The sequence below is a fragment of the Dioszegia hungarica genome (genome assembly GCF_025882075.1).
Source record: "Dioszegia hungarica strain PDD-24b-2 chromosome Unknown MKK02contig_6, whole genome shotgun sequence".
NCBI lineage: Eukaryota > Fungi > Basidiomycota > Tremellomycetes > Tremellales > Bulleribasidiaceae > Dioszegia > Dioszegia hungarica.
Window position 1 is genome coordinate 1,335,251 of NW_026515768.1, and position 23,341 is coordinate 1,358,591.

The 23,341-nt window shown below is 57.7% G+C and overlaps 9 protein-coding genes across 9 annotated transcripts; 4 read left to right on the forward strand and 5 right to left on the reverse strand.

Moving 5' to 3' along the window:
• Positions 1-377: 377 nt before the first annotated feature.
• MKK02DRAFT_22781 (fungal-specific transcription factor domain-containing protein) lies at positions 378-2,763 on the forward strand (the record flags this gene model as incomplete). Its single annotated transcript, XM_053086625.1, has 10 exons — positions 378-805; positions 925-1,054; positions 1,102-1,354; positions 1,400-1,518; positions 1,586-1,714; positions 1,773-1,891; positions 1,941-2,111; positions 2,167-2,473; positions 2,527-2,624; positions 2,679-2,763. The coding sequence occupies 10 exons, from the start codon at positions 378-380 to the stop codon at positions 2,761-2,763; spliced, it is 1,839 nt and encodes a 612-aa protein (XP_052948077.1).
• Positions 2,764-2,873: 110 nt separating this feature from the next.
• MKK02DRAFT_42689 (uncharacterized protein) lies at positions 2,874-5,147 on the reverse strand (the record flags this gene model as incomplete). The annotated part of the gene is made up of 1 exon (XM_053092116.1): positions 2,874-5,147. The coding sequence occupies one exon, from the start codon at positions 5,145-5,147 to the stop codon at positions 2,874-2,876; it is 2,274 nt and encodes a 757-aa protein (XP_052948078.1).
• A 483-nt stretch (positions 5,148-5,630) lies between these two features.
• Positions 5,631-6,980, reverse strand: MKK02DRAFT_23535 (sterol 24-C-methyltransferase; the record flags this gene model as incomplete). Its single annotated transcript, XM_053086742.1, has 8 exons — positions 5,631-5,800; positions 5,847-5,915; positions 5,961-6,060; positions 6,109-6,189; positions 6,233-6,318; positions 6,367-6,634; positions 6,678-6,772; positions 6,860-6,980. Coding segments are annotated over 8 exons (990 nt in total), but the record flags the coding sequence as incomplete, so codon positions are not given.
• A 326-nt stretch (positions 6,981-7,306) lies between these two features.
• MKK02DRAFT_22736 (glycoside hydrolase superfamily) lies at positions 7,307-10,422 on the reverse strand (the record flags this gene model as incomplete). The annotated part of the gene is made up of 14 exons (XM_053086621.1): positions 7,307-7,941; positions 7,986-8,013; positions 8,063-8,169; positions 8,215-8,377; positions 8,427-8,446; positions 8,492-8,659; positions 8,705-8,799; positions 8,851-9,111; positions 9,156-9,290; positions 9,339-9,486; positions 9,592-9,741; positions 9,785-9,861; positions 9,912-9,994; positions 10,033-10,422. The coding sequence occupies 14 exons, from the start codon at positions 10,420-10,422 to the stop codon at positions 7,307-7,309; spliced, it is 2,460 nt and encodes an 819-aa protein (XP_052948080.1).
• A 256-nt stretch (positions 10,423-10,678) lies between these two features.
• On the reverse strand, positions 10,679-12,638 carry MKK02DRAFT_42691 (uncharacterized protein; the record flags this gene model as incomplete). The annotated part of the gene is made up of 6 exons (XM_053092117.1): positions 10,679-10,888; positions 10,921-11,050; positions 11,082-11,465; positions 11,497-11,705; positions 11,737-12,024; positions 12,057-12,638. 6 exons carry the CDS (start codon positions 12,636-12,638, stop codon positions 10,679-10,681), a joined length of 1,803 nt encoding a protein of 600 aa, XP_052948081.1.
• A 1,309-nt stretch (positions 12,639-13,947) lies between these two features.
• Positions 13,948-14,670, forward strand: MKK02DRAFT_23076 (uncharacterized protein; the record flags this gene model as incomplete). The annotated part of the gene is made up of 1 exon (XM_053086666.1): positions 13,948-14,670. The coding sequence occupies one exon, from the start codon at positions 13,948-13,950 to the stop codon at positions 14,668-14,670; it is 723 nt and encodes a 240-aa protein (XP_052948082.1).
• Positions 14,671-15,743: 1,073 nt separating this feature from the next.
• Positions 15,744-19,076, forward strand: MKK02DRAFT_22491 (putative cleavage stimulation factor, 77kDa subunit; the record flags this gene model as incomplete). Its single annotated transcript, XM_053086574.1, has 13 exons — positions 15,744-16,197; positions 16,230-16,345; positions 16,378-16,686; positions 16,717-16,857; positions 16,889-17,166; positions 17,200-17,289; positions 17,322-17,673; positions 17,719-17,797; positions 17,834-17,971; positions 18,018-18,170; positions 18,216-18,424; positions 18,500-18,860; positions 18,892-19,076. 13 exons carry the CDS (start codon positions 15,744-15,746, stop codon positions 19,074-19,076), a joined length of 2,865 nt encoding a protein of 954 aa, XP_052948083.1.
• Positions 19,077-19,390: 314 nt separating this feature from the next.
• Positions 19,391-22,240, reverse strand: MKK02DRAFT_42694 (TIP-1 family-domain-containing protein; the record flags this gene model as incomplete). Its single annotated transcript, XM_053092118.1, has 10 exons — positions 19,391-19,916; positions 19,955-20,184; positions 20,218-20,513; positions 20,547-20,693; positions 20,729-21,098; positions 21,133-21,274; positions 21,311-21,433; positions 21,475-21,657; positions 21,692-21,960; positions 21,998-22,240. 10 exons carry the CDS (start codon positions 22,238-22,240, stop codon positions 19,391-19,393), a joined length of 2,529 nt encoding a protein of 842 aa, XP_052948084.1.
• A 251-nt stretch (positions 22,241-22,491) lies between these two features.
• On the forward strand, positions 22,492-23,298 carry MKK02DRAFT_23446 (ankyrin repeat-containing domain protein; the record flags this gene model as incomplete). Its single annotated transcript, XM_053086732.1, has 4 exons — positions 22,492-22,563; positions 22,613-22,674; positions 22,725-22,908; positions 22,969-23,298. 4 exons carry the CDS (start codon positions 22,492-22,494, stop codon positions 23,296-23,298), a joined length of 648 nt encoding a protein of 215 aa, XP_052948085.1.
• Between the last annotated feature and the right edge of the window lie 43 nt (positions 23,299-23,341).

Consider the following 23,341-nt stretch of genomic DNA (forward strand, 5'->3'; position numbering starts at 1 on the left):
GGTCATTCGGGTTACCACAATTCCCTCCGCCCCGCGCGCCCGTACGACGGGAGACATTGGCATACGTGCCGTCTCAGCCGGGTCCTAGTGGATCTGATGAACGTGGAGGAGGGAGCGGGAGTACGGATATGGGTGGGAGGCGGGGTCGGATGAGCTCGCCTGTACCTGGTCCGAGTCACAGCGCTGGGACGGGACCCTCCTCTGCTGGGAGCTCTGCGGAAGGCGCCAGCGGAGGGGTTATGGGGACGGCTGAAGAGCTGGTCTATGCGCTGGAAGATGGACAGGAGGGGACCAACGGTGGAGAGGGGCCGGCGGGATCGAAGCCGCAAGCGAAGGGCGGGGTCAATCCTGGACTGACCAGTAAGCATATGGCTTGCATGGCATACGACACCACTGACGCTTCAGGCTGTGGAGCCTGTCGACGCGGTAAACGTCGATGCGAGCCCACTCCCCTCGTTCCCGCTTCCCATCCCGACGCGGCCAAGCTCCCTTGCGCCCGATGTCGCCGCTTCGCCCTAGAATGCGTCCGAATCCAGGTCCCACGTCGGAAAGGTCCGGCCAAGGTCGATCTGTCGGCTTATTCAGACGCTGTCAATGGGTTCGCTCCGCCGAGTACCGGGCATTCCGGGGGTAGCGGAGCCGAGCTCGGGTTGTTGGAGATGTCGGCGACGCCAGCTCAGCCTCCGGGGCCGACGCCGCTCTTCACGCCGACAGTGTCTGGCGGGATTGGTGCAGGAGGGAGTGGCGGAATACAGGAATGGCCAGGGCCGGTAGATAGGAGGAGGAGCAGTGCGATGAGTGGGGAGTATGGCGCGAGGGAGTTGGATTATGGGTATGCGAGTGCGAGCTATGTCCGGGGCGGATCGCAGGTCTCGTGAGTTGTCTATTGACTTGAGAGGAGAATCTGAGCTGATGGACAAGTAGTGACCCATCGCCTGTCATGCCGGGTCTGACTAGAGCATCCAGCTCTCATCTTGCGCCGATACCCGACAGCTTGGACCAGGTGACGGACGGCACCACTGTCAATACCATCATCAAGCTTTTTTTCGACTATGTACGCCCGCCCATCGGCTTTCAGATATAGCTGCCGCTGATATCTAGGTCTATCCGCTTACGCCGTGCCTGCACCGCCCGACCTTCCTCGCGGACCTCGCTGCGCGGAGAGACAAGACCGACCCCATCTTTTTCGCGCTCACACTGACCGTCCTCGCATCGACGCTCGTCCAGGTCCCGCGAAACCTGATCAATATGGACAAGGAGGAAGTGGAGCATCTAGCGAGGGTGTGCGTGAAGGTCGCGAGGGCGAAGATTGGGTTTGTGTTTGAGGAGAGCATACCGGTTGAGATCAGCTTTAGTGAGTTGCCACCCACAAGATGAAGGAGTGTGGCTGACGAGATAGTTGTGATCTCATATTTGGAGGGCATTGTCCATCTGCTATTAGGGAACAACACCGCCCATGTTATGTGTACGGCGAATGCGAATCAGCTCGCTCTGGCGATGCGGCTGAACGAAGAGGCGGTACGTCTTCCGATCCAGCTGGTTGTTTGCCTCATTGCCGTGATGAGATAATCCGCTGATACCGTAGAGCTATGAAGGCCTCGACCCCATCGAATCAGAAATCAGAAGACGGACGTACTGGTTGCTCTTTCAAGCAGACAAGAGTGCGGCGTGTATGCGCGCTCGGACGATCAATCTCCGGTTGGAGGATGCTGCTGTGAGTCGTCTACTGTCCCTTCCCGCCAGCCTGAAGATGCAAGAGCTGATATCTTCAGTCACTGAGACTACCGGCCGAAGTGGACGACGAGCAGATCACCCACGGTGGGATTACAATGCAGGCGCCGGGCCGGACCTCGATCATTGCTGGTTTTAACGTCGTCACCAACCTTTTCAGGTGTGTTCCGCGCCGGCGTAGCGAAAAAAGACTCAAGCTGATCAGGCAGGATCATGAATGATGCTCTGCTGCTCCAGCGCCGTAAAGCCCCGCCTACAGTTGACAGTATCCTCGCGGACTTGCAGAATGTCAATAACCTGCGGGAGAAGGTGATTGACACGACCAAGCATGTGGCGCCAAAGCTGCAATTGCATAATACCATGGATTCGAGGGTATCCAGGTGAGCCTCAAGAACCAGTTTGATCCTTCCAAGAACTGCGAAGCTCACCCTCCAGCCCCGCACACGACTGGGAAGCCAAGCTCGAAGCGCGTTTCCTCGACTACTTTCACTCGGCAGGCGACGGCCCCTCTGTCCCCATCCTCAACTCCTTTCTCGTCCTACAGGGCAATATCCTCGTCACGCAATCGGTCGTCCGGCTCGTTCTCCTGCACTCGAAAGAAGCCCTCTTGTCGCAATTGGCGGCAATCACGCAGATGCCCGCGGTGGGGCTGGGGAATCTGGCGGGGATGCAAGCGACCGAGCCGGCCGAGGATATCGCGTGTGAGCTGTTGGATGGGCTAAATAGTTTGCCGGTGGAGTGTGTGAGTGTTTGGCAGAGTTAGATGGGCAAGATAGGTGCTGATGCTGTCTGTAGGTGGCTACGAATGGGCCGTCGTTGGTGCAAAAGGTCCGCTTTGTCGCTATTCAGCTGATGGAGTGTTCGATTGCGCCATCGAGTACTACGGCGAGAGCGTGAGTTCAGCCCAGACTATGCGTTGCAAGGGGCAGAGCTGATACGCTGGACAGGCAGAAACTCCTCATGCAGTTCTTGTCGGTACTGAGCGTGATCGAGGGGATGTACACATTCGGGCGGGATATTTCTGCGGAATGAGATGGGACGCGGTCGACATTTGTGTTGTATCCAAATCATGCATTTGGCCGACAAGCTATAATATAAAATACGAAATCGAAGGTCTAACAAGAGATGATGAACGAAATGTCCTACTCCCACTCGTACAAACTACCCGTCCCGAATACACCCCTCGCCCCACCCGTCTTGACCCTTCCGCGATCCATCACACCTCTCCCTCCACCTCCTCCCGGCGTCCGCTCGGGGATCGGTACCGCCGGCACTGGTATCCCTGAATAATCCGCCCGTCCCGACGTCGTCGACTTGGTGGACCTTACCGACCTGACTGACCGACTCGTCGTCCCGCTCCTCGCCCTCCCCATGACCGTTCCCGCCCCTGACGCTAGCCTCGGCGAAGGCGCGGACCCCATCAACATCTCGCTGACCGCCATGCCGCAGGTACATCCGCACTCTGTACACCCGTCCTCCCTTGGCGCCCAACGCTGCTTGTCTGCGCGCACCTCTTCCATCTCCGCCTGCGTGGCGGAGAGCTGGTCCTTCATCTCCCTGAGCTGGCTGGAGAGTTCCGACTGTTGGTACTGGTGTGTCTTTTTGAGGTTGGCCAGTTCTTTGCGGAGCGCGAGGACCTCGGGGTGGGCGGAGGGGTCCGAGGCGTCTGGGTCTTCCAGGAGAGAGGAGGTGGAGGAGAGGGACTCCGTTGCTGTAAAGACGGACGAGCGGCCGTCTTGCGAGTCGTCCAGCTCCGACGTGGACGACGAGGCGAGATAGTCCTCGGGTAGGCCATTGGCGAGCATCATGCTGACTGGCCGCAGCTCGAGTTTTGGGCCAGGAAGGAGGGTCCGGCTGGCTTGGGGTGGTCGGTCATCCCGCATTGGAGGGCGGGCGTCCTCCCTTGACTCCCGGGGCGCAGACGGCCATTGCTCTGGAGGGTCCCGCGCCGAAGGCGTCGCCATCCCCTCATGAGGCAGCATGAGCGGCATTGGCTCCCCTATATTCATCTTCTTCCCGCCCGCGCTGGTATTGACCATACTGAAGCCGGGGACGGGGGGAGCTGGACCCGCGGGCCCGCTGCTACCGCTAGCATAGGCAGTGGCCGACCGAAAGAGCGAGATGAGGCTCTTTTTATTCTTGATCTTTTGGCTCTGCGTCGCCGGGAGGGTGGGGACAGCGGGGAGGCGTGGCGTCGTCTGGTCCTTGCCCTTCTTAGTCCCGGAGGACTTGGGGGTCGGTCCGCCGAGCCGGACACGCTCGCGCTCTTGGGCAACCTCGAGAGAGATGAGGCCGAACCCGGGTGAGCCGGAGGACATGAGCGGCCGATCCGATGCGGCAAAGTTGGCGGGGGTGGGGCTGAGCGCGAAAGCAGCAGGGGAGAGGTTGACGGTGTTGCTATTGGTATTGGTTGCGGGGTCGTAAATCCGCGCACTGGGCGCGAGGGTAGGGGTGTGGCCAGTGGCGCGCTCGGCGTACTGCTGGGCCGATGTGGTAGCCGACCGAGTGGGGTATGTGTACTTGACGGCGGTATTGAACGAGTGGTCCCGGTCGTGATACGGCGTGAAGGCGGAGGAATGGTTGGGAGTGATGACCGCCTCCCCGACCGAGCTCTCGCTAGAGGATGTCCGAGTGGTGGCGGTCTCTCGGGACTGATCTGACGCAATGGAGACTTTTGAACCGGATGTCAAAAAGTCGCGCTCCCGCGTCGGTTTCCGAGAGGACGTTGAGAGGAGATCGCCCAGCCGCTGCCTACCCGATCCGCGGGATGCGACGGATGTTGAGGGACTGACATTCCCGCTCTCTTTGCCTTTACGGTCGTCCCGGGCATACGAGCCGCCGCCGAGCATACCCCCGATCCCCAGTCCCAGACCCACTCCGACGTCTTTTCCGCCGCTGCCCTTCTTGGTAGTCGCGGCGCGCATCATGCGGGTCGCCTGCCGCCCTATACCCGCCAGAGCACTCTCCGGCGTCCCCCACTCTCCGCCAATCTTCTCCCGCCGACCAATTTGCGCAAAACCAATCGCGTCGTCCTCGTCCTCATCGTCAAAGTTGAGGTCCGCGTACTTTCGAACGGTAGGTCCAGATTGGACGGTCGAGACGTGCTCGTCGTCCCCGTCGTGCCGGTCGTCATCCAGGCCTTGGTAGGGGGAGTACGGGCTCTGAGTGAGGCCTTGGCTCTTCCTCCGCGCTGTGTACTCGGTGTTGTAGTTGCCATTGTAGCTGTAGTCGGCGGCGCGGACAGGGGCGTGGGGGGATGAGTGATTGGAGTGGTGGTCGTGCGTAGAAGTGGGGGATTCGGTCCATTTGGACAACTGCCGCGTGGCTCGGCGGGCAAGGGCGGACCGGTGCGCCGAGTGGTGGATCACTGTTGGGGCGTGGGAATACATGGATGAGGGGGACTGCGAGGGCGACATGGTGGAGTACATTCCGGGCATGTCTGGTTGTCAGCTGAGTTCAGTAAAGGGTAGTTGCGGCGTACCTGCATGTGCCTGAGGGGGAGGTTCGATAGCGAAACGTTAGCGTGGTGAGAATGTACAACACAGCAATGATATGAGGGGGATAGCCATTCAACTGGAAGTTAGTTGTTCGATGTTTGGACGATCAACAAGATCTGCTTGTTAGCCATTCCGACAGCCAGCCCCGTCTCAGAATTATCGATCGCCGAAATGAAGCCCGAAAGTAGCGAGACCCGCCCCGTCCTGTACGTCCAAATGAAGCCCATGCATATTCTATAGCGCTCCGGAAGGTATAAGATAGAGGAATTGTCCTAGTTTGCGGGCTGCTTGTCAGCAAATGCCCCACAGCAATGTGAAACATGTGAACATACCTTCTGAGCGACGAAGAGCATCATGGGGCTGCACGATCAGTTGCTGCCTTTCACGGTCAAGATGTGAGACTCACGTAAACAGCTTGGAGCGACCACCAGCGACCAAGTTTTGAGCGGCAACAACCAGAGTCTCTCCGACATCATATGTTCCCTTGGGCACAAGTCCGACCTTCTCCATGGCCCAAACCGAGTTCTGGGTGATCTTAATTCCGACCTTTGACGTCCGGAAGCAAGTAACCACTATAAGGGTCAGCTCATGCGCAGGAGGATGAAGCCGGCAACTCACAGTCCCACCAGGTCTGGGCCTTCCGCAGGTCGCCCTCAAGGGGGTAGTACCAAGGAACCGGGTCCGGGCCTGTCCATTAGCATTATCCAACCGCTTATCGCTGCTGCTACTCACGGTCGGCAAGATCCTCCTCGTGCAGAATCTCGAATCCAACGGACTTCAGGGCTTTCCGGGCGGCGTGGATGTTGCGCATCTCGGCGATACCATCTCCCACCTGGTATGTCAGCTTGTGTGCCTTGATCGAGCGCGTATCCCAGCTTACCTCGATACCGTGCGCAATCTTCTTGTGCTCGGGGATGGATGGGTCCCAGGCGTCGGTCATGCACCATTCGTAAACGGCGAACTAGGGATCAGCTGAGACCGTCCCAGGGTCAAGTCAAACTCACCTTTCCTCCTGGCTTCAACACCCTGTAGATCTCGCCGTAAATACCCTCGAACGTAGGTGCGTGAACCGTCGCCTCGATGGCGTAGACTATCCGTCAGCTTCCTGCCTCAGGCTGTCCGCGGCTAGAGAGCTCACCAGCGTCAAACGACCCCTCGCCAAACTGCTCCTGGATCTTCATAAAGTCCCCCTTTGCAAAGTTGACCTTCTCCGCCAAGCCGGCCTTCTTGGTCTTTTGGTTCGCCCTCTGAATCTGGAAATCGTTATTGTTCAGACCGGTAATGTTGGCATCGGTGAACCGGCAAATTTCGCGTGCGGGACCGCCGACACCGCACCCGACGTCGAGGACGCGCATGTTGGCTTGGAGGCCGAGCTGGTGTGCGAGGTAGTGCTCGTGGCGGGCGAGCTGGGGGTCAGTGCGGATTGAAGCTTTGGGGGAGGGTACGCACAGACTGGAGGAGACCTTCTCCCTTGAAGAACCGGGAGAAGTGGAAAGACTCGGCCCAGCCGAACTCGTACAGCTCGGTAGCACCATCGTAGTAGCCTGTGATATCAGCTGCATGTCCCCGAGAGCTCGCTGCCTGCCGGGCACAACTCTTCCAGGTATACCAGAGCCAAGAGCAAGACTCACCATTGACGACCTCGGTGTACTCATCCAGACGAGACTGCTTGTGCGCGTCGGTGTCCTTGCTGGAATCCTTGTCCCATCGCTTAGCGTATTGCTGGACACGCTCAGTCTTGCGGGTTTCGGCGACCACTGGACCGTCAGTGAAAGTCGTCGGCCAGTCCCAGCTCGAGCGACCGCTGCGCCGATTCGCTTGCTGTCGACTTACTGTTTGCTGTGTTGGAGGAACGAGTGGGTGAGGAGTATAGTCTGAGGTACAAGTACTATAGACAGAGTAGAGAGTGAACCTATCGTCCGATGAATAAAAGCTCGGACGCGCTCGACTTTTCGTCAACGCGCACTTGCTGCTTGGGGTAATTATGGGACCCCTGAAACACCGTGCCTGGGGTATGCTGGTCCGCAGACGGGCGCCGTATGAGAGGAGTCCATGCACAAGAGATGATCATACGATAGCTACACCCTCTTCCACGGCTTGATGACCAGCTTGATCTCCCTCTCCTTATCCTGTTGTAAGGGGTACCGCCACATTCCCCATTGTCCTTCCACCGTCAAACTTCCCTCGCTCAGCTCGGCCACTTCCAGGTCAACCACCGCCGGTCCGCGACCCTTGACCCACTCGCTCCCTTCGCTGTCCGGTTCGCCGAGGATCCGCTTGGCGACGATCCCTGCCTCGAGAGCTGCAGGTGGGTTGGTAGCCAGGTAGTGGACGTAGGGGATGTAGATTTTGGTGTACCCCATGTTCTCGCCAGCGGAAAGTACGGATGCCGAGCTACCGACGAGCGGGTCCTGAGACAAAGCAGGGAGCCGAAGACTCAGCTCCAGTTTCCCGCTCGACATGTTGAAGGCGAATTTGGTGATTTCACCGGTCGTTTCGAGCGGGTATGGGCGACACCAGGACTGCACGCCTCGCGCACCAAGCATGATGAGGGACGAGAGGTCCTGCGGGTCCATAGCTGGGAGGTCGTCGTCGCCGGCTAGGTCTGCAAAGCTAAAGAGGGAGAGGTCTTCGCCGTTCCAACCGTCCCCATACTCGTGGGTGTTGAGGGGTTCGTACGTCCACAGCGTGTAGGATAGGGCATTCGCGCCATCTGTTGATCAGCTCCGATGATATGAGGACCGAAGTAATACTTACCTCCAGCGCCAAGCAGTTGATCCATGGCCTGAAAAGTCAGCTCCGGCTCACAGCGCAACCTGAGGAAGACCACTCACCTTGGCCGGCTCATCATAATCTTCCCGCTTCAACTTGCCCTTCGTCAATCCCAACAATCCATTGTGCTTCTTCATATCCCACGGCGTCCCGATCTCGCCAATGATAGCTACCCTATCAGCCCTGCCCACATTCCCATCCTTGCGCAACTTACTCGGCCATTCCTGAGATGCATTCTTGCCTGCCATTCCGTCCGTATCGGCCGCATCGCTCGAAAGCTCATTCAGTTGTTTCTTGAAGTTGGCTCGGATACTGCTATCGCCGAAAGTGATAGCTCCAAGCATGCTCTTGAGTCCGCGCTGAATGCCGACCGCGTCCTAGGAGATCAGTGCGTGTCTTCAACAATCTGAACCCCTTTGGACTGACGGCATTGAAGAGATGTCTCCCTGAAGAGTCAGCTGCTGTCCACATTCAATGGTCGGAGAGCTCACGTTTGCCCATCATGGTGAGCCCGTCATAGTAGTGCGAGCTCAAAGCTGCTCGGTCGCCAATGTGCTCTTGAGTCAGATTGGGCGGCCGAGCAAAGATAGGCGGGTTGATCAGAGCGATGGCTTCAGGCTGATGCTGCTTGATTGCGCGGATGTACTCGATGTATGCAGCTGTGGCGATCAGTTCCGGCCCGATATGACCACAGCCAAACTCACGTTTCCAAAATTGGTCAATGAACTCGTATTCGCCCCCGCCGGGCTTGTTGACAAAGTAGTCCTTCTGCAAGACTTTACCGGAAGCCGGGTCCCACCTATACTATCAGCTGGGGCATGATTGCAGACGAAATGCAGGGACAGCTCACAATCCATGCCCAGCCCAGACGCAACCCCCCTTCCCTTCGTCCCAGAAAGACCACTCTGCCCCTCTCTTCCAGCCCCACTTTTGCGCCGCCTCGTCCGACTCGGCCTTGGTCAACCATAACCCCTGCCCGCCAGGCGGCGTGATGGTGACGGTGCCCTTCTTCTTCAGGCCTAGCGAGCCAAAGTCGGCATTCTCAATGTTGGACACGGACTGGCCTATACCGAGCTGGAACCCCTGAAGGGGTGTGGGGGAGGGTCCTTTTCTCCATGATCAGCGGGGCTGCGACTTGAACGCCGGAAGACGTACCTGAACGCCTGCGCTTCCGGAATAACGTTGAGGTCCGGGATCTCGATGAATCCCTCGTTGGGCTCGTTGATCGAGTCCCATCCAATCATGCTGTCGTCAAACAGATCGCCAGCTTCTTGTATCCGCTTGGCCAGACTGTGGTGTGAGCTGATGGATAAGATGGACACGGCAAAGGTAGCTTACTGCTCGTATGCGCCAACAAAGCGCTTCTGAAGCCAGTCACCAACAGGCTCGCCGTCTATCTGACATTTCGGCGCAAACGTACTGCTCGCCCAAAACATGGTGAAGCAGTGTCTGGCGGCAAGGCGTCCGGTATTGGCGTTCCAAATCACTGACCGTCAGCTACTGTAGGAGTAGACGTCGCTGCAAGGAAGCTCACTGTCGGGATACTCTCCCAGCTCTCCCTTCTCAGCCTCCCGCCTGCCCTCTTCTCCACCCGTACCCTCGGTCTTGTATTGGCTCTGCAGTACAGCCGCTCCCGTCTGATGTACCCGTCTCGGACTGATACCGCATGCTAAGAGTACCCAGTATGGCGCACCGGACCCGCCTGTGAAGCGTGAGAAGACGTCTTGGTGTGCAGAGATGACTGTAGGTCAGCATTAGGTCGGACGACGATGAGGTTGATTCACATATCCTGATCCCGTGGGACTTGGCTTTCCGCATCAGGCGGATCGTGTAGTCGATGTACTGCTCGTCATACTTTCCTCTGGCATGTCAGTTGAAATGGTCCGGACAGATCAGGAAACTCCAATTTACGGTCCCGCATGCTCCAACGCCTCCCAAGGGATGACCCATCGGATCGTCGTAAACCCCCACGCCGTCAATCGCTTGAAATGCACCTACTTCGTCAGCTCAACGTACACACGTCAGGACTCACATCTGCCTCTTCCTCCTTCAATGGCCTGCCGACAAACCAGCCGTCTCGCCCGCCCTGCTCCGCCTCCTCCCACCATCCACTATCCGCTGGAATATCAGTCCTCCACCCGGCTTCCTCCAACCTCGCCCGATCGCGCTCTTCCCGCGTGCCCGTAGCAGAAGGGGTAGACGGCGCGAATGGCGGGTACTTGGATGAAGAGGTGAGATTGACGCCGCGGAGGAGGACGGAAGGGGCCGGGAGGTTGGCCGAAGGAGGGGGAAGGAGGAAGTGACCGTGTGCAGTGGTCAGCTTCTGCAGGGGCGCGTGAGCGGCGGGACTGTGGTTGCGCGCCGCGGTGATAGCGACGGACTGGGCCGCGGCTATGGACTGAGCTTGAGCGGTGCTGGCCATGCTGAATGTAATGCGGATGGAAAGATTGGACGAAGGGCTCGATGCTTCTGTCTGACATCAGCGTTCCAGCGATCCGAAGCGGACAGCGCGGGGTGCACAGCGATCGTCCGCGTCAGGGCCTGGACCGATGACGTAAAAATAGCGTTTCAGGTTTCGCGGCAGTTTCGGCTGCGAACCATAGGGTTTGCGCTCTTAAGCGAGTAAAGATAACCCCATCGTAGTTACTATAAACAACTAAAGCCCAAAATACCCTCCGCTAGCACTCTCCCCAATTCCCATTCTCATCCTGGCAAAACTTGCTCCCATCCCCAGGCGCATCCCCGCCCATCCGTATTGGCGCATGCGAGTCGCACTTGTACCCGTGCAGATGTATCAGCGCAGACAGCGCGGCCTGATCTTGGCGATGATTGGAGCGGTTCGAGCCGAGGGGGGCAACGCATTCCCTCGTCATGACGCAGCTAATGTACTGCGAGTCAGCTTGGCAGAAGGTGGGCATACCGGTCGAATAATCTTGTTCATGGCGTCGAAATGCTGCGAGTTGACGGCCCACATGGCGCCATTGCAGTTGTTCTCGCCCATGATACTTGGCGGGAGGCTGAGGTATGCGACTGTACCGGGATGTGTCCACCTGACGTCAGCCAGCCCAAACTCAGACTTACAGATCGATAGGCCCGCCAACACTGATGGAGAACATTCCCAGATCCGCCACTTCCCGCCATGTCTGGGTAAAGTCTTCAGTGATTTCATTTCCAGCGTCCATCCAAAAGACCAACCCGCCATAATCCCGAATCACCTCTTCCACGATAACGCCTTTCCAGGCGTACTCGCCTCGGGCGCGCGTAACGTCCATCCAGTCGGGCCAGCGGGAAAAGTCGAATACGCGGATTTCGACGCCTTGCCATGCGGCGTAGGTCTCGGGGTCGACCATGACGTCGGAGGGAAGGATGTAGGCAATGTAGCGGGTGTGAGGGGATTGGTGAAGGGTGCGATACCATTGCTGCACGGTGTTTTGGTGATTGCCGGAAAAGGCGGTGACGATGGTTCTGCTGTCAGCTTGGTAGGGAAATCACTCACCTTGGGATATCTTCGATCTCGCGTGGGCTTGCAGGAAGCGTCGCAATGGTGTGTTTAGCCTCTGGCAGATCCATTATCGGCCCGGCGGATACGACCGAGTCGTTCCCTATTATCAGGCTACCAGGGACCGGTTTCCACTCTTCCTTGGTCTTGGTCGATACGGGGTAGAAGCCGCATGTATAATCGAAAGCAGCACCTCGCAGGCACATCTGTCATCAGGCCGGCTCGTTCAGGACTCACATCGACGTCTCCTAAACCTTCCACTTCCATGTCCGCGTCGAACCAGAGCAACTTTTCCGCCTTGCTCGCATCGTACATGATGGGCGATCTGAGCGCGACATCTCGGATCTCGATGTGAGGACTTGGCATGGAAATGTGGTCTTTCCGCTCCAGCTCGCCTTTGACATCGGTGAGCGACAGTTTGCCATCTTTGAATTGGGCATTGGCGGCTGCTTTGCCGGAGACGGCGAGTAGGGATGGGTCGGATTTGAGGCCGGTGAGGAGGATGCGGTCCCATCCGTACTCGTACTGCAGTCAGCTTAGTCCGCGAAGAAACCTACCACCTGATCGTTTGCGTTCAAGATGGCGATATGCTTTCCTTTCGCCTGGCTGATCCCGAGCGATATCGCCCCTGAGGTGGCGTTGATGGCCTTGTACCGGGTCAGTCCACGTCCGAGGCGATCTACCCGAGCGTCGAGGTGATGTTGCGCGAGGATGGCCGAGATCCGCTGAGATTGGTCCTTTGGCTCGGTAAAAACACCTGCGTCAGACTTGTCGACTTTTAGCTCACCTATCAGCTCATACGGCCCGACAGTCATCGCCAGTACCGCCCTCATCACATCTACTATCCCATGGTCATTCCCTCCCACCATCAGCACCACCGAAACGAGCTCGCGATGCTGGCTGACGGGTCCGAGCCCCAGGTCAGGCTTGACGAGTCCGGTCTGGGCGAGGAGAGCCTTGGTGTGTGACTCCGGCCGAGAGGCGTCATAACCGCCCAGACCGACAATGAGCGCGAGGACGAGGAGGGAGATGATGGTGGCTCGGCGGATGTTGCGAGAGGTTCGGGTGGGCGGGGTATGGCGGGGGGAAGTGCCGTCCGCGGGAAGCGGGGCATAGGCTGGAGTTGAAGAGCCGAACATCCTGGCCGTGATCACAGACTGACTTCCTATGCAAGATGGATTCTGACGAGGATATTGCCGGGCGGCCCTGCCTTTGTACCTGGTGGTGATCAATAGCTGGCTACCCAGGCCAGCCTTGGGACACGGTCAAAGCGATCTCAACTATCAAACTATTTTGAATTCAAAGCTCAAGGTGCCCCGTACCTCTTACCCGATCGGAGTCAGGCACCGGATGGCGCGCCTAAAACTAGCTTAGCTTACTTACGGCTTGAACACATTCGCGAGCCTATAAACACGATGAGCCAGGTTCCTTTTCGGGTCGCTCCAGCCAGCGATCTACCTTATATTAATTAGCCTGCCAACACGAAATCGACCTCTCTCTTTCTCCATCATTTCTCAATTGATTTGCTCACTTGAAAAGCGCTATAGCATCTAAGCTCCCAAGATAGACGGTTCCTCTTTTCTTGCATGCTGTAGTTTGATGCATAGCGTGCTTGAGGATTGGGCTCCTCACCACGCGTGGGGGGACTATTTACATTTACCACGCTTTCTAGCGTCTTCGGCCATCGGCCTTCGGTCATCGGTCGGCCGAGGAATGCACTTTTCCCGCCGCTGGGTGGCAACTTACTCATCAATGCAACACTGTACAGCTGCTACCACTGTAGATTTTTTGACAGGCTCTTTACTCTCAGCACCATCTCCTTGTACTACATGCTGCGTCCACAACGTGAGCGTCGGTCTCCCCAACGCTATAGCCCTCCCCCTCGCCCTGCCCTCTCTGCGGCTCGCCTTCAGGCCCAGCAGGCCAACTCTGAGCGGCGCAGAGACGCACGCAACAATATTAATATTGTCGGCGTTGACTTGCGGTACGATGGTCAATATGCCGCACCTCCTCCTAGGCCGCCCAGGCGTAGAAGAGCTTGTGAGTATGGTCACCGCTTATGAGGCGCTCGCTGAGAGATAGCCACCTCCCCCGCTCGATCACCCTCGCCCGCCAACCCTCAGCCCTCCCCCGCTCCCCGTACCCCTTCTCCACCCCCTGCTCGCTGACGCCGCTTGAACCCCCGTCTTTCCGTCGCACGGCGTCCTATTGTCGACAAGGCGGATGTACCAGAGCACTATCTTGGGCTTATGGATCGCGTCTGCCCGGCGTGTAATGCTTTGCATTACGAGGCTGAGAAGTCTGGGAAACCTCCTTCTGGCTCTCCGACACCTTTCAAGGAGTGCTGCTCATACGGCAAAGTGGACCTTGCCCCATTTCCCGAACCGCCTCCACGGTTAAGGATGCTCTATGACGTCAATGATCAACGTGAGTGCTTCCTTTGTGATCATGCGAGAACCAAGCTTACATTCAGGTGGTCGCGCGTTCCGCAGCCATATCCGTACCTTCAATAGCGGTTTCGCTTTTACATCGCTTGGGGTACATATGGATGCATGGGCGTATAAGCCTGGAGGTCCAAATGTGTTCAAAATCAACGGCCAGGTTCATCATCGGATAGGGTCTCTCCTCCCACGTCCTGGTGATGCTCCGCAATTCCTCCAGCTGTATCTCCATGGCAACTCCCCAGCCCAGCAGACAGCTCTCCGCCCCACCCTCAACGCCGAAGTCTGTCGTATCCTCTCAGAGGTTATGATTTCCCACAATCCCTACGTCCACCTCTTTACCCACAATCGCAACCGCCTCCGAACTGGGGCAGTTGATTTAAACATCCTCACGTTCGAGCCTTTCGCCTCTGACACCCGCCGGTATAATCGCCCGCGGGTCGACGAGGTCGCCGCTATCGTCAACACGGGCGACCCACTCACCTCAAACGTCCGTGATATCTTGGTGCGAGCGACAGACGGTCCCCTCTCCAACATTTCCGAATTTTCCAGCACCTACCTCCCCCTCCAATATCCCTTAATCCTCCCATATGGCACGCATGGTTGGTCGAAGGGGCTCAAGCTTGGAAGGTATCAGGGATACCTCAACGAGGTGAACAATGATTCTGGAATCTTTCCCATGGGCTGCGCCCCATATAAACGGTTAGTCTCTGCTATTTTTCGAAGTTGATGTAACTAACGTACAGACGAGGACTACTTTGACTACGTCCCCCTCAATCGCGAGATCCTCATCACTGCCATCGGTACCATTGGCACAGCAACGAGTAACTCCGAGGCGGTGATTACTGGTACGCAATATGGGGTAAGTCTTTGTATCCATCTCAAATTTATTTATCAGCAGGATACTGACCCCTCAGGCCGGTGTTCAGCATCCCTTCAAATTCAAAATCATGATCCCCCTCACCAAGCGCTGGGAACGGTTCCGTCTCCCCGCCCCTCCCGCGACCGTAGTCGTCAGGGGTCACCTCACCTCCCGCGAGCCCACCGGGATTTATGTCATTCGCGTTGACGATATCTCCATCCCCGATCCCAATGTCGCCACCCCTCCCTCCACTCCCGAAAAGCCTGAGCCGCCGAAGCGTAGGCGACGAAACCCGGCGAGCAACACCAGATCTCTCGCTGCAGACGATGCTCCCGAGGGCGCTCCCGAGGGCTCGGGCGGGGGTCCCTCTTCTACACCTGGGTAGTAGTTATATAGTATAATCATCACCATTTATAGTACATTCACTTAACATGCACGGTCCTTACATGGCTTCACCTCAAGCGGTTCTCTGGTGCCACATTCCTCGCGAATCTGCTTCCGCTCCAGTCATTTGCTCGCCCTCAGTGACGCCCGCCCCAGGGGGGCGGGCTTTCCTGCTAGTCCTTCTTACTTCTCTACTCGCACCATAAATCCTGACCTATCGACATCTCTGCATGGACAACACTGCACTTAGTACCCTCCTCAGACAAGTACTTCTGATAGCATCGAACCCACTGAGCAAGTGATTCCAAGCGACAAACGCCCCCTTCCTTTCCCTCGCACACAAGATGTCGGACGACCCTGCCTCCACCCCCTCCACCGCAGCCATCCTAGAAAATGTGCAGCAATTGACCGACATCGAAGCAGACCTTGCGGACACTGCTATGGCTGTAGCACTTGCTCCGTCTAGCGGAGTAGATGCAGGACCTGAGGCAAAGGCAGAAGTAGAGGCAGGAGCAGAGACCACGGAGCCAAACCCAGTCATCCAAAATGCAGAGGCAATGGAAGCGGTCCTTGAGCAGTCCATTCCAGAAGCACCCGCAGAGGCTACCGAGGTCGTCGTACAGCCTTCATCCGCTCTTCAAATCGACCCAAGCCTCATCGACCCCACCCTCTCCGTCGCCCCACCCCTGACCGATGTACCTTCCACGTCTCCCTCGGTCCAACATCCCCAGGATGCCGCACAAGAGCCCGTCGCACCCGTAGAAGCCCCCGCAGCCAATGGCGACGAAATAGTCATTGACGACGACGAGGGCGCAGCTCAGGCTTCCACCAAAGCCACCGAGGCCTCCACGCAGCCCCTCGAAAGCTCTGTCCCTGCGGTATCCCTACAAACGCCCGCTCCCGCAGCTGCCGCGGCCGAGCTCATCGGCGGTCCTCCCCTCCCCGAAGGACTGACTTCTGCTTCGCCGAGCGTCGCCTCCAACCCAGACATCATCCAGGACTGGCAAAGATGTGAGCTCTTCCTTCTAGCCTAAAGCTGACAGTAGACCCCTCCAATCCCCAAGTCCTACTAGCGCTGTTTGACTGGTCCATCCAGCGCTCAGAAATCATCGACGCTCGCGGCTGGTACGCCGCTATCGCCAAAGAAAACCCCACAGCTGTACGTGCTTACCTCTACTCTGCTGACTTCAGTCACAACCCCTCCTCGCCCTCATCAATCTCGAATCCTCCCTGACCAACTTTTCCCAAGTCGAAGTCCTCTTCGGCCAAGCCCTCAAAGGCCCGTCCGGCGGCATCACCGCCTCCGCCGACGTCAACATCTGGAAGGCGTACCTCCACTACATCAGGCGGCAGAACCCACTCGGCCTGGGCACGCCAGAAGAAGAGTCCAAGCGGCGGGTCATCACCGAGGCGTACGAGTTTGCACTCAAGCAGTGCGGAGTGGACAGGGAGGCAGGCGATATCTGGGGAGAGTACATTGCTTTCGTAGCAGATGCCAAGGTGGGTCGTACTGTGGCTGAGCTGATTTAGCCGAAAAACACTTGGGATACCCAAACCCAGCAGGATAGTCTGCGAAAGATCTACCAGCGGGCGATATGTATCCCGCTCAATAACGTCGAGGTGCTTTGGAAGGGATACGACGCGTTCGAGTCGAGCGTCAACAAGCAGACTGTGAGTTCTTTTAAGAGTGAGCTCACTTTAGTCCAAAAAATTCCTGGCGGAACGATCACCCGCCTATATGACGGCCCGCACGGCCCTCCGAGAACTTCGCAGCCTGACCGACGTCCTGCCTCACCCCATCATACCGCCCACACCGACATTCTCCGACAGCGACAGGCAACTCGTCAACAGCTGGAAGGCGTATCTCAAATGGGAAGAGGGGAATCCGCTCGTCATCGCCGACCCGGAAACTCTAGCCGGTCGGATTGGGTATGCCATGCGGAGATGTCTAGCCGAGATGCGGCACTTTCCAGAGTTGTGGTGAGTCATCAGCCACGAAACGGCTGACCTCAGGCATTACGCAGGAAATCACTATATCAAGGAGCAGAAGACCAACGAGGCGGCAGAAGTGCTCAACGCTGGCGTAGTCGCTTGTCCCAAAAGGTACCTCCCCAGCCGTCAGAGCTAACCCACAGTATCCTCCTCACATTTGCCACCGCCGAGATTGAAGAAGATCGCAAGCTCTTCTCCGAGGCCCACGCCCTCTTTACAAACCTCCTCGACCAGCTCGCACACGACATGGACGCGCTCAACGACCGGATCGCCCAAGAAGTCATTGCTGCCAAGGGGCCCGAAATCCCCCGGCCTGCAACAGACGGAATGGACATTGATGGTGAGGGGCCAATGGCGGTCTATAACCGGGTGATGGATGAGCGAGAAGAGCGGGGACGGCTTGTCAGTGAGCGGAGGGGGAAGGAAGCGGACGAGCTCCGGAATGCGATGGGCGTGGTTTGGGTCATGTATATGCGGTATGCCAGGCGGGCCGAGGTGAGCTATGGGTTTTGTGGGTCTCGGACAAAGCTCATGATGCAGGGGATCAAGGGCGCCCGAGCCATCTTTGCGAAAGCGCGCAAATCGCCTCATGTCACTTGGCATATTTACGAAGCTTCCGGTCAGTTCTGGTAGAAGCGCAGGCCTGACTTTGTAGCGCTCATGGAGTACCACGTCAACAAAGACTCGGGCGTCGCTATTCGGATATTCGAGCTCGGCTTCAAGCTCTTTTCGGACGACGTCGACTATGTCATCAAGTATCTCCAGTTCCTGCTGAATGTTAATGACGATACAAGTGGGTGCTGTCAACCTAGAAGTGATGTGCAGCGCTGATTGGGTAGATGCGCGAGCCCTGTTTGAGAGATCTACGCTCAAAATCCCGGCGGACAAGGCAAAGCCGCTCTGGGAGGCCTGGGCAAAGTACGAGTACATGTATGGTGATCTCGGTGCGGTACAAAAGTTGGAATCGAGATTCTCCGAGACCTTCCCAGGAGGTGAGCTACGCTTCCTGCAAGTAGACTCGATAGCTGTTATGCTAGATTCACCTTTGAAGCGCTTCGCCCAGCGATACACGTACAACGGGATGGATCAGATAGCCCGCCGCGACCTTGGCTTTGGCTCTCCCCGCCCACAGCCCGCCGCCGCACCGCAAGCACCTTTCCTTCCGCCTCCTGTACAAAACATGCCCCCGCCAACTATGGCAATCGCCCCCCCTCCGGCACAAACCATATCCCACCCGCTCCCCCCAGTCCCGGCCCAGGCGTCCATCTCGCCCGTCATCAAACGGCCCCTCTCGCCCCCTCGACCCCGCCGCTCGATCGAGCGCTCGCACTCCCCATCTCGGAATGGGAACGGCGATTTCGGCGGCAACAAGCGATATCGCCCCAACTCGCCTCCCCCGCCCAGACGCTTCGATCCGGGACCTATCGCACCGCCCGCCAAGGGTCGAGGATATCTGCCGCCACCTGGAGGAGACCGTCCGCCTGTACACATGGGGCCCGGCCCGGGACCGGGGTATGGTGGTGCCCCTCCAAGACATGCCAGTGGGAATGGGATCCCGCCCCCTCCTGGAGGGTACGGCGGTCCCGGGCCTATGCCGCCCAGAGACGGATGGGATCGGTCAGGCGTCAGCAAGGGAGTCGCGTGGTTTGTCGGGCAGCTGCCTACTGCTAGGTCGTTCGATGGTGAGTCCAACCTTGAGTAAAGCTCACCAAGTAGGACCCGTGTTTAGGCCCGACGACATTATGGGCCTGTTCTCGAATATTGGACCGGATGGGTTGAGGCTGCCTGGTGGAGGTCCGGGGCCGGCGGGTTCGGGATATGGGCCGCCCATGGGCGGTGGAAATGGGTATGCTGAGCGTGAGTACCGCTCATACCTATACAGGGTTGAGTCAGGCTGACGTCCAGCGCCTCGTGGATATGGTGGAGGACCCCCTCCCAGACGCTACTAGATGCGAGAATAAAGGGTGATCAAGTGAGGATCATATAGTAGCTAGTGAAGCAGACCAGAAGCAAGACGAAATTCCATGCACCATGTCATTCATAGATACCTATCTACCTCCAGCACTCGTGCCGTCTCCTCAAAACAGCCTGCAACTCTGCCCTATCCATCCCCTTGCCCCCGCCCTCTCACAAAACAGCTTCAGACTCTCCTCCCCATCCGACCACCCCGCGCAACAAGAAATTGCGTGCACCATGTCATTCATAGATCTACCTATCTCCAGCACTCGTTCCGTCTCCTCAAAACAGCCTGCAGCTCTTGTCTATCCATCCCCTTCACACCTGCCCTCTCGCAAAACAGCCTCAGACTCTCCTCCCCATCCGACCAACCCGCCGCCATACCCTGACTAAACGTCGGCGTCTTGTCCTCCCCTTTCCCCTCTGCCGTCGGAAGCGCCAATACCGTGATCCTATCCAGGATAGCCTTCCACGGCACCTCACTCCCTCTCGCTACTAGTCCGCCCGCATCCCGCAACACCTCCGCCGAGGCGGATACAAAGTCTGTCATCTCGCTCCGGAGCTCCGATGCGCCAGTCAGACTGAATTTGGACCAGCCAGAGTAGATGGCGCGCTGGGTGATGTGGTTGGCGAGGTGGGAGACTATACGGCGGTAAAGGCGTGACAGGGGGACAGGTGGAAGATCCGCGGCGAGCGCGCGGAGGTGCAGCGTGTAGGTGGTCAGCGCCGAGAGGAGGTGCGGGGACGGCGGGGAGGCATCGCCGGGTGTCTGGTCCCATCGTCTAGAAAATGAGCTGGATCTCGTGCACTTTAGACGTACCGCTTCAGATGCTCCTTGAGCTCTTGCTCCACCTCACTAGTCACCAGCCTGACAATCATATCTTCCGACCGCTCACACACCGCCTCGTACTTTTCAATCAGGACGTCAAAGACCGATACGTCCACTTCGTCCTTGCCGCACTCCTTGATTTCAGACGGAAGAAGCGGATCCTGTATCTTCCATTGTGTCTCTTCCGACATCCTCAACTCCGCCGAAAGCTCGACAAAGAACTAAACGTCAGATTGAACGTCTTGCCGACTTACCGTCTCGTCCGCCCAACCTTTCATGGCCTGCACGACCCACTCGGCCGACAAATTCGCCTTGATGAGCCTCCCGAGCCCAGCCTCACCACTCGTCAATTGCGCCTGGTCAAAGTGCACCCCAGACCGCGTCCCACCAGACAGGGCGCCGGGAATATGGCGGGCAAAAGCCGACGAGAGGCTTTCGAACGCGTCAAGCGAGCCGTTGATACGCTGATGATACGTGAGGAGCGTGGGAAGCTGGATTTGCAGGAGGAACGGGTAGCGGTGTACCAGGGCGGGAAGGGGCGAGTAGCGGTCTGGGTCTTAGCTCGGCCGCCAGTCTAGCTCACCGGTGACTTGTTCGATGAGAGCTTTGATCTGCCGAGAGCTCGTGGAAGGCTTCCGCCCCGAGGCAGTCTCGTCCTCCTCCATCGCCTCATCGCTGATGTTCCACGCTTCAGGTGATGAAATGATGCTGTGAAGCTGAGAATCGACGACTTCCATCAGCTCGGTCGTCCCCAATTGGACTCACACTTCTTCTCTCCCACGAGCCATTTCTCAAACCACCCCTCCTCCCTCAGAATCACTCCAGTCAGTCCTTCCCATCTCTCCTCTGCGCCGCCAGCCGACGTGCCTGACAGCACAAATCCGCCCTCCCGAACAGCGTCATCGAACAACACCGTCTGGTACACCGTATGCGCTAGCAGAGCCGGCCTGTCGAGTAAGAGCGGTATCCTCTGCCGAAGCAGATCGAGGATGGTAGGAAAGAGAGCAAGGATGAATTCGGATCGGACGTCCACCTCCGAATACCCAGATCGGGCGGTAAGGGGCTGCAGGATAGAGAGGAGGAAAGGGGTATGCTCGTATATCTGGTCGAGGATGTTTGCAAATGCCCATTCAGGCTGGTGGTCAGTGTTGGTGAGAAGATGGACGTACCTTGTCGATCCGATTTGTAGTCTTTGAGCCTTGAAAGTGATATTTGAAGCGGAGCGCGATAGGCTTGATCATCGCTTGCAGCGAGTAGAGGGCTTCTCCTGAAGACCAGGCAAGGGTAGATGGACCATGTAAGTTCTCGCCCCTGGCTGTCAGATACTGCTCTTTAGGGTGTACTCACTCTACTTGCAAGTATAGCAGGTCGCTATACGCCCGCTCAAACCGCCGGCGCTCGTCCATAGATAGAGAAGTGTATTGGACCTTTGACGGCCACTTGATAGCCTCACAGGCGTCCAAGAGGTTTCTGCGATCAGCTTGGGACCTTTGGAAGATCTCGAAGCTTACTTGGACAACACCTCTCTCAGGCCGTTCCACGTCGATTCTCTCACGCCGGTAATAACGCCCAGCACAGCCATGCTGGATGGCAGGCGCTGAGTCAACGACTCGATCAAGGAGTGGAGCTCTCGGTACCGCGGCAAGGCAGCGAGCGGGGAAGGGTGGTGCGAGGCTGGCGAGAGGATCTGCTCGCTTCCATCAGCTCAGACCTTATTGACGAACATACCTCAGACGCAAGACCTGCTCCATGATACTAGCCCAAGCCAGCCCAGCTTCCAACCTCGCCAGCTCAGCTTGCATCTCTTCCATCTGCACCAACAACGTCTGCCCATCCGCCTCATCCTCCGAAGCGTTCAACTCGGTAATCAAGTAAGATAACTTGTCGACCACCGTATACCGCTCGACCGACAATTCCGAAGCGGACGAGAGGAACGTCTGGAGCTTTGTATGTGTTTCTTCCAAGAGCTGTGGAAGGCTTGCGCTCGTCGACTCTAGCTATCCGGATCAGCTCGCGCCATCGAATTGAGCTCACATCTCTCGCCGCGGCAGCCTCGTCCCGCTCCCAGTGATCAACCTCCTCCTTGACGGTCCTCTTCCGCTTCCCATACCTCCCTCCTGCACTGGAGGCATGGTTACTCGGACCCGCATGGCCGAGCACAAAGTCCAGGTCGTGGAAAGACCGGTCCAGATGGTGTCGAACCTCGAGGTCCAGCGTGCCAGAGGGGACGGTACGAGAGGCTGAGTGGACCTGTTCGGCGAGAGTTGAGGCCGACATCTCGGCTGGTCTCAGGAGTATCGAGCCGCCTGAGTTCAGGACGTTTGGTATATGAGGTAGAAGAGCGTTTGCATTATGGCCTCTGTCTCTCTGCGGCTATCAACCGTGCCTGAATACTTACGGCATCGCTACAGCGAACCATCATGACCAGCTTCAAGATTTCCAGCAGCTCTAGATCTTTCCATCGTCTACCTGCTTGACTGCCACCGTGCCTCTACCGCTACATCCATATCCTACGATCATCAGCTATCATGGTTCAGCCAGCATCAGCCAACAAGAACATCTGGGTAGCAGCCTCAGACGGCGATATCACGCGGGTCAAGGTATGTCCCTCCCTCCACTTTGACTTTGACTTCCCCGCTGATCAACCAGCACCTGATCGAGGTCGAGGGTCTATCGCCCAATATCAAAGACTCCAATTCCTACACGCCAATGTACGCCCTCCGAGCCCCATTGATGCCGCGATCCAGGCGCTGATCAGCAGGCACGCCGCCGCATCCTACCACCACTTCGAGCTCCTCGAGTACCTCTTGTCAGTAGGCGGAGACATCAACATTCCCGATGCAGAAGGCGAGACCCCGCTCTTCACGGTCGAAGGGGTAGAGGCGGCGCGATGGTTGGTGGACCATGGGGCGGACGTGGCGGCGGAGAACGATGATGGGCAGACAGTAAATTGTCTTCCCTCTATTTCACTTGACATTTAACATGCAGGACGAGCTGATAACCAGGCGGCAGACTACCTAGAAGACGACCACCCAGAAATAGCAGCCTACCTCCGTTCCATGCCTTCCGGCGGTGTGCCACCAGCAGCAGACGGGGCAGCAGCAGTCGATGCCCGTGCCGAGAGAATAGCAGATATGGAGGCGGACGAGCTCATGCTGGAGGCGCAGGCGATCATGGAGGAAGCGCAGCGGACGGGCGAGGATCCAGAGGGGAGATTAAGAGGGATAGTGGAGCAGGCTGTCAATCGGGGCATAGCTGCAGCGGGTGGGGCCGAGGGGGGCGCAGAAGCGGAAGAGGCAAGAAAACGCACGAGGATGGACGGGATGGACGACTAAAAACCTTGCAGCCAGAATCTGATCCATATTCACAAGACATGTA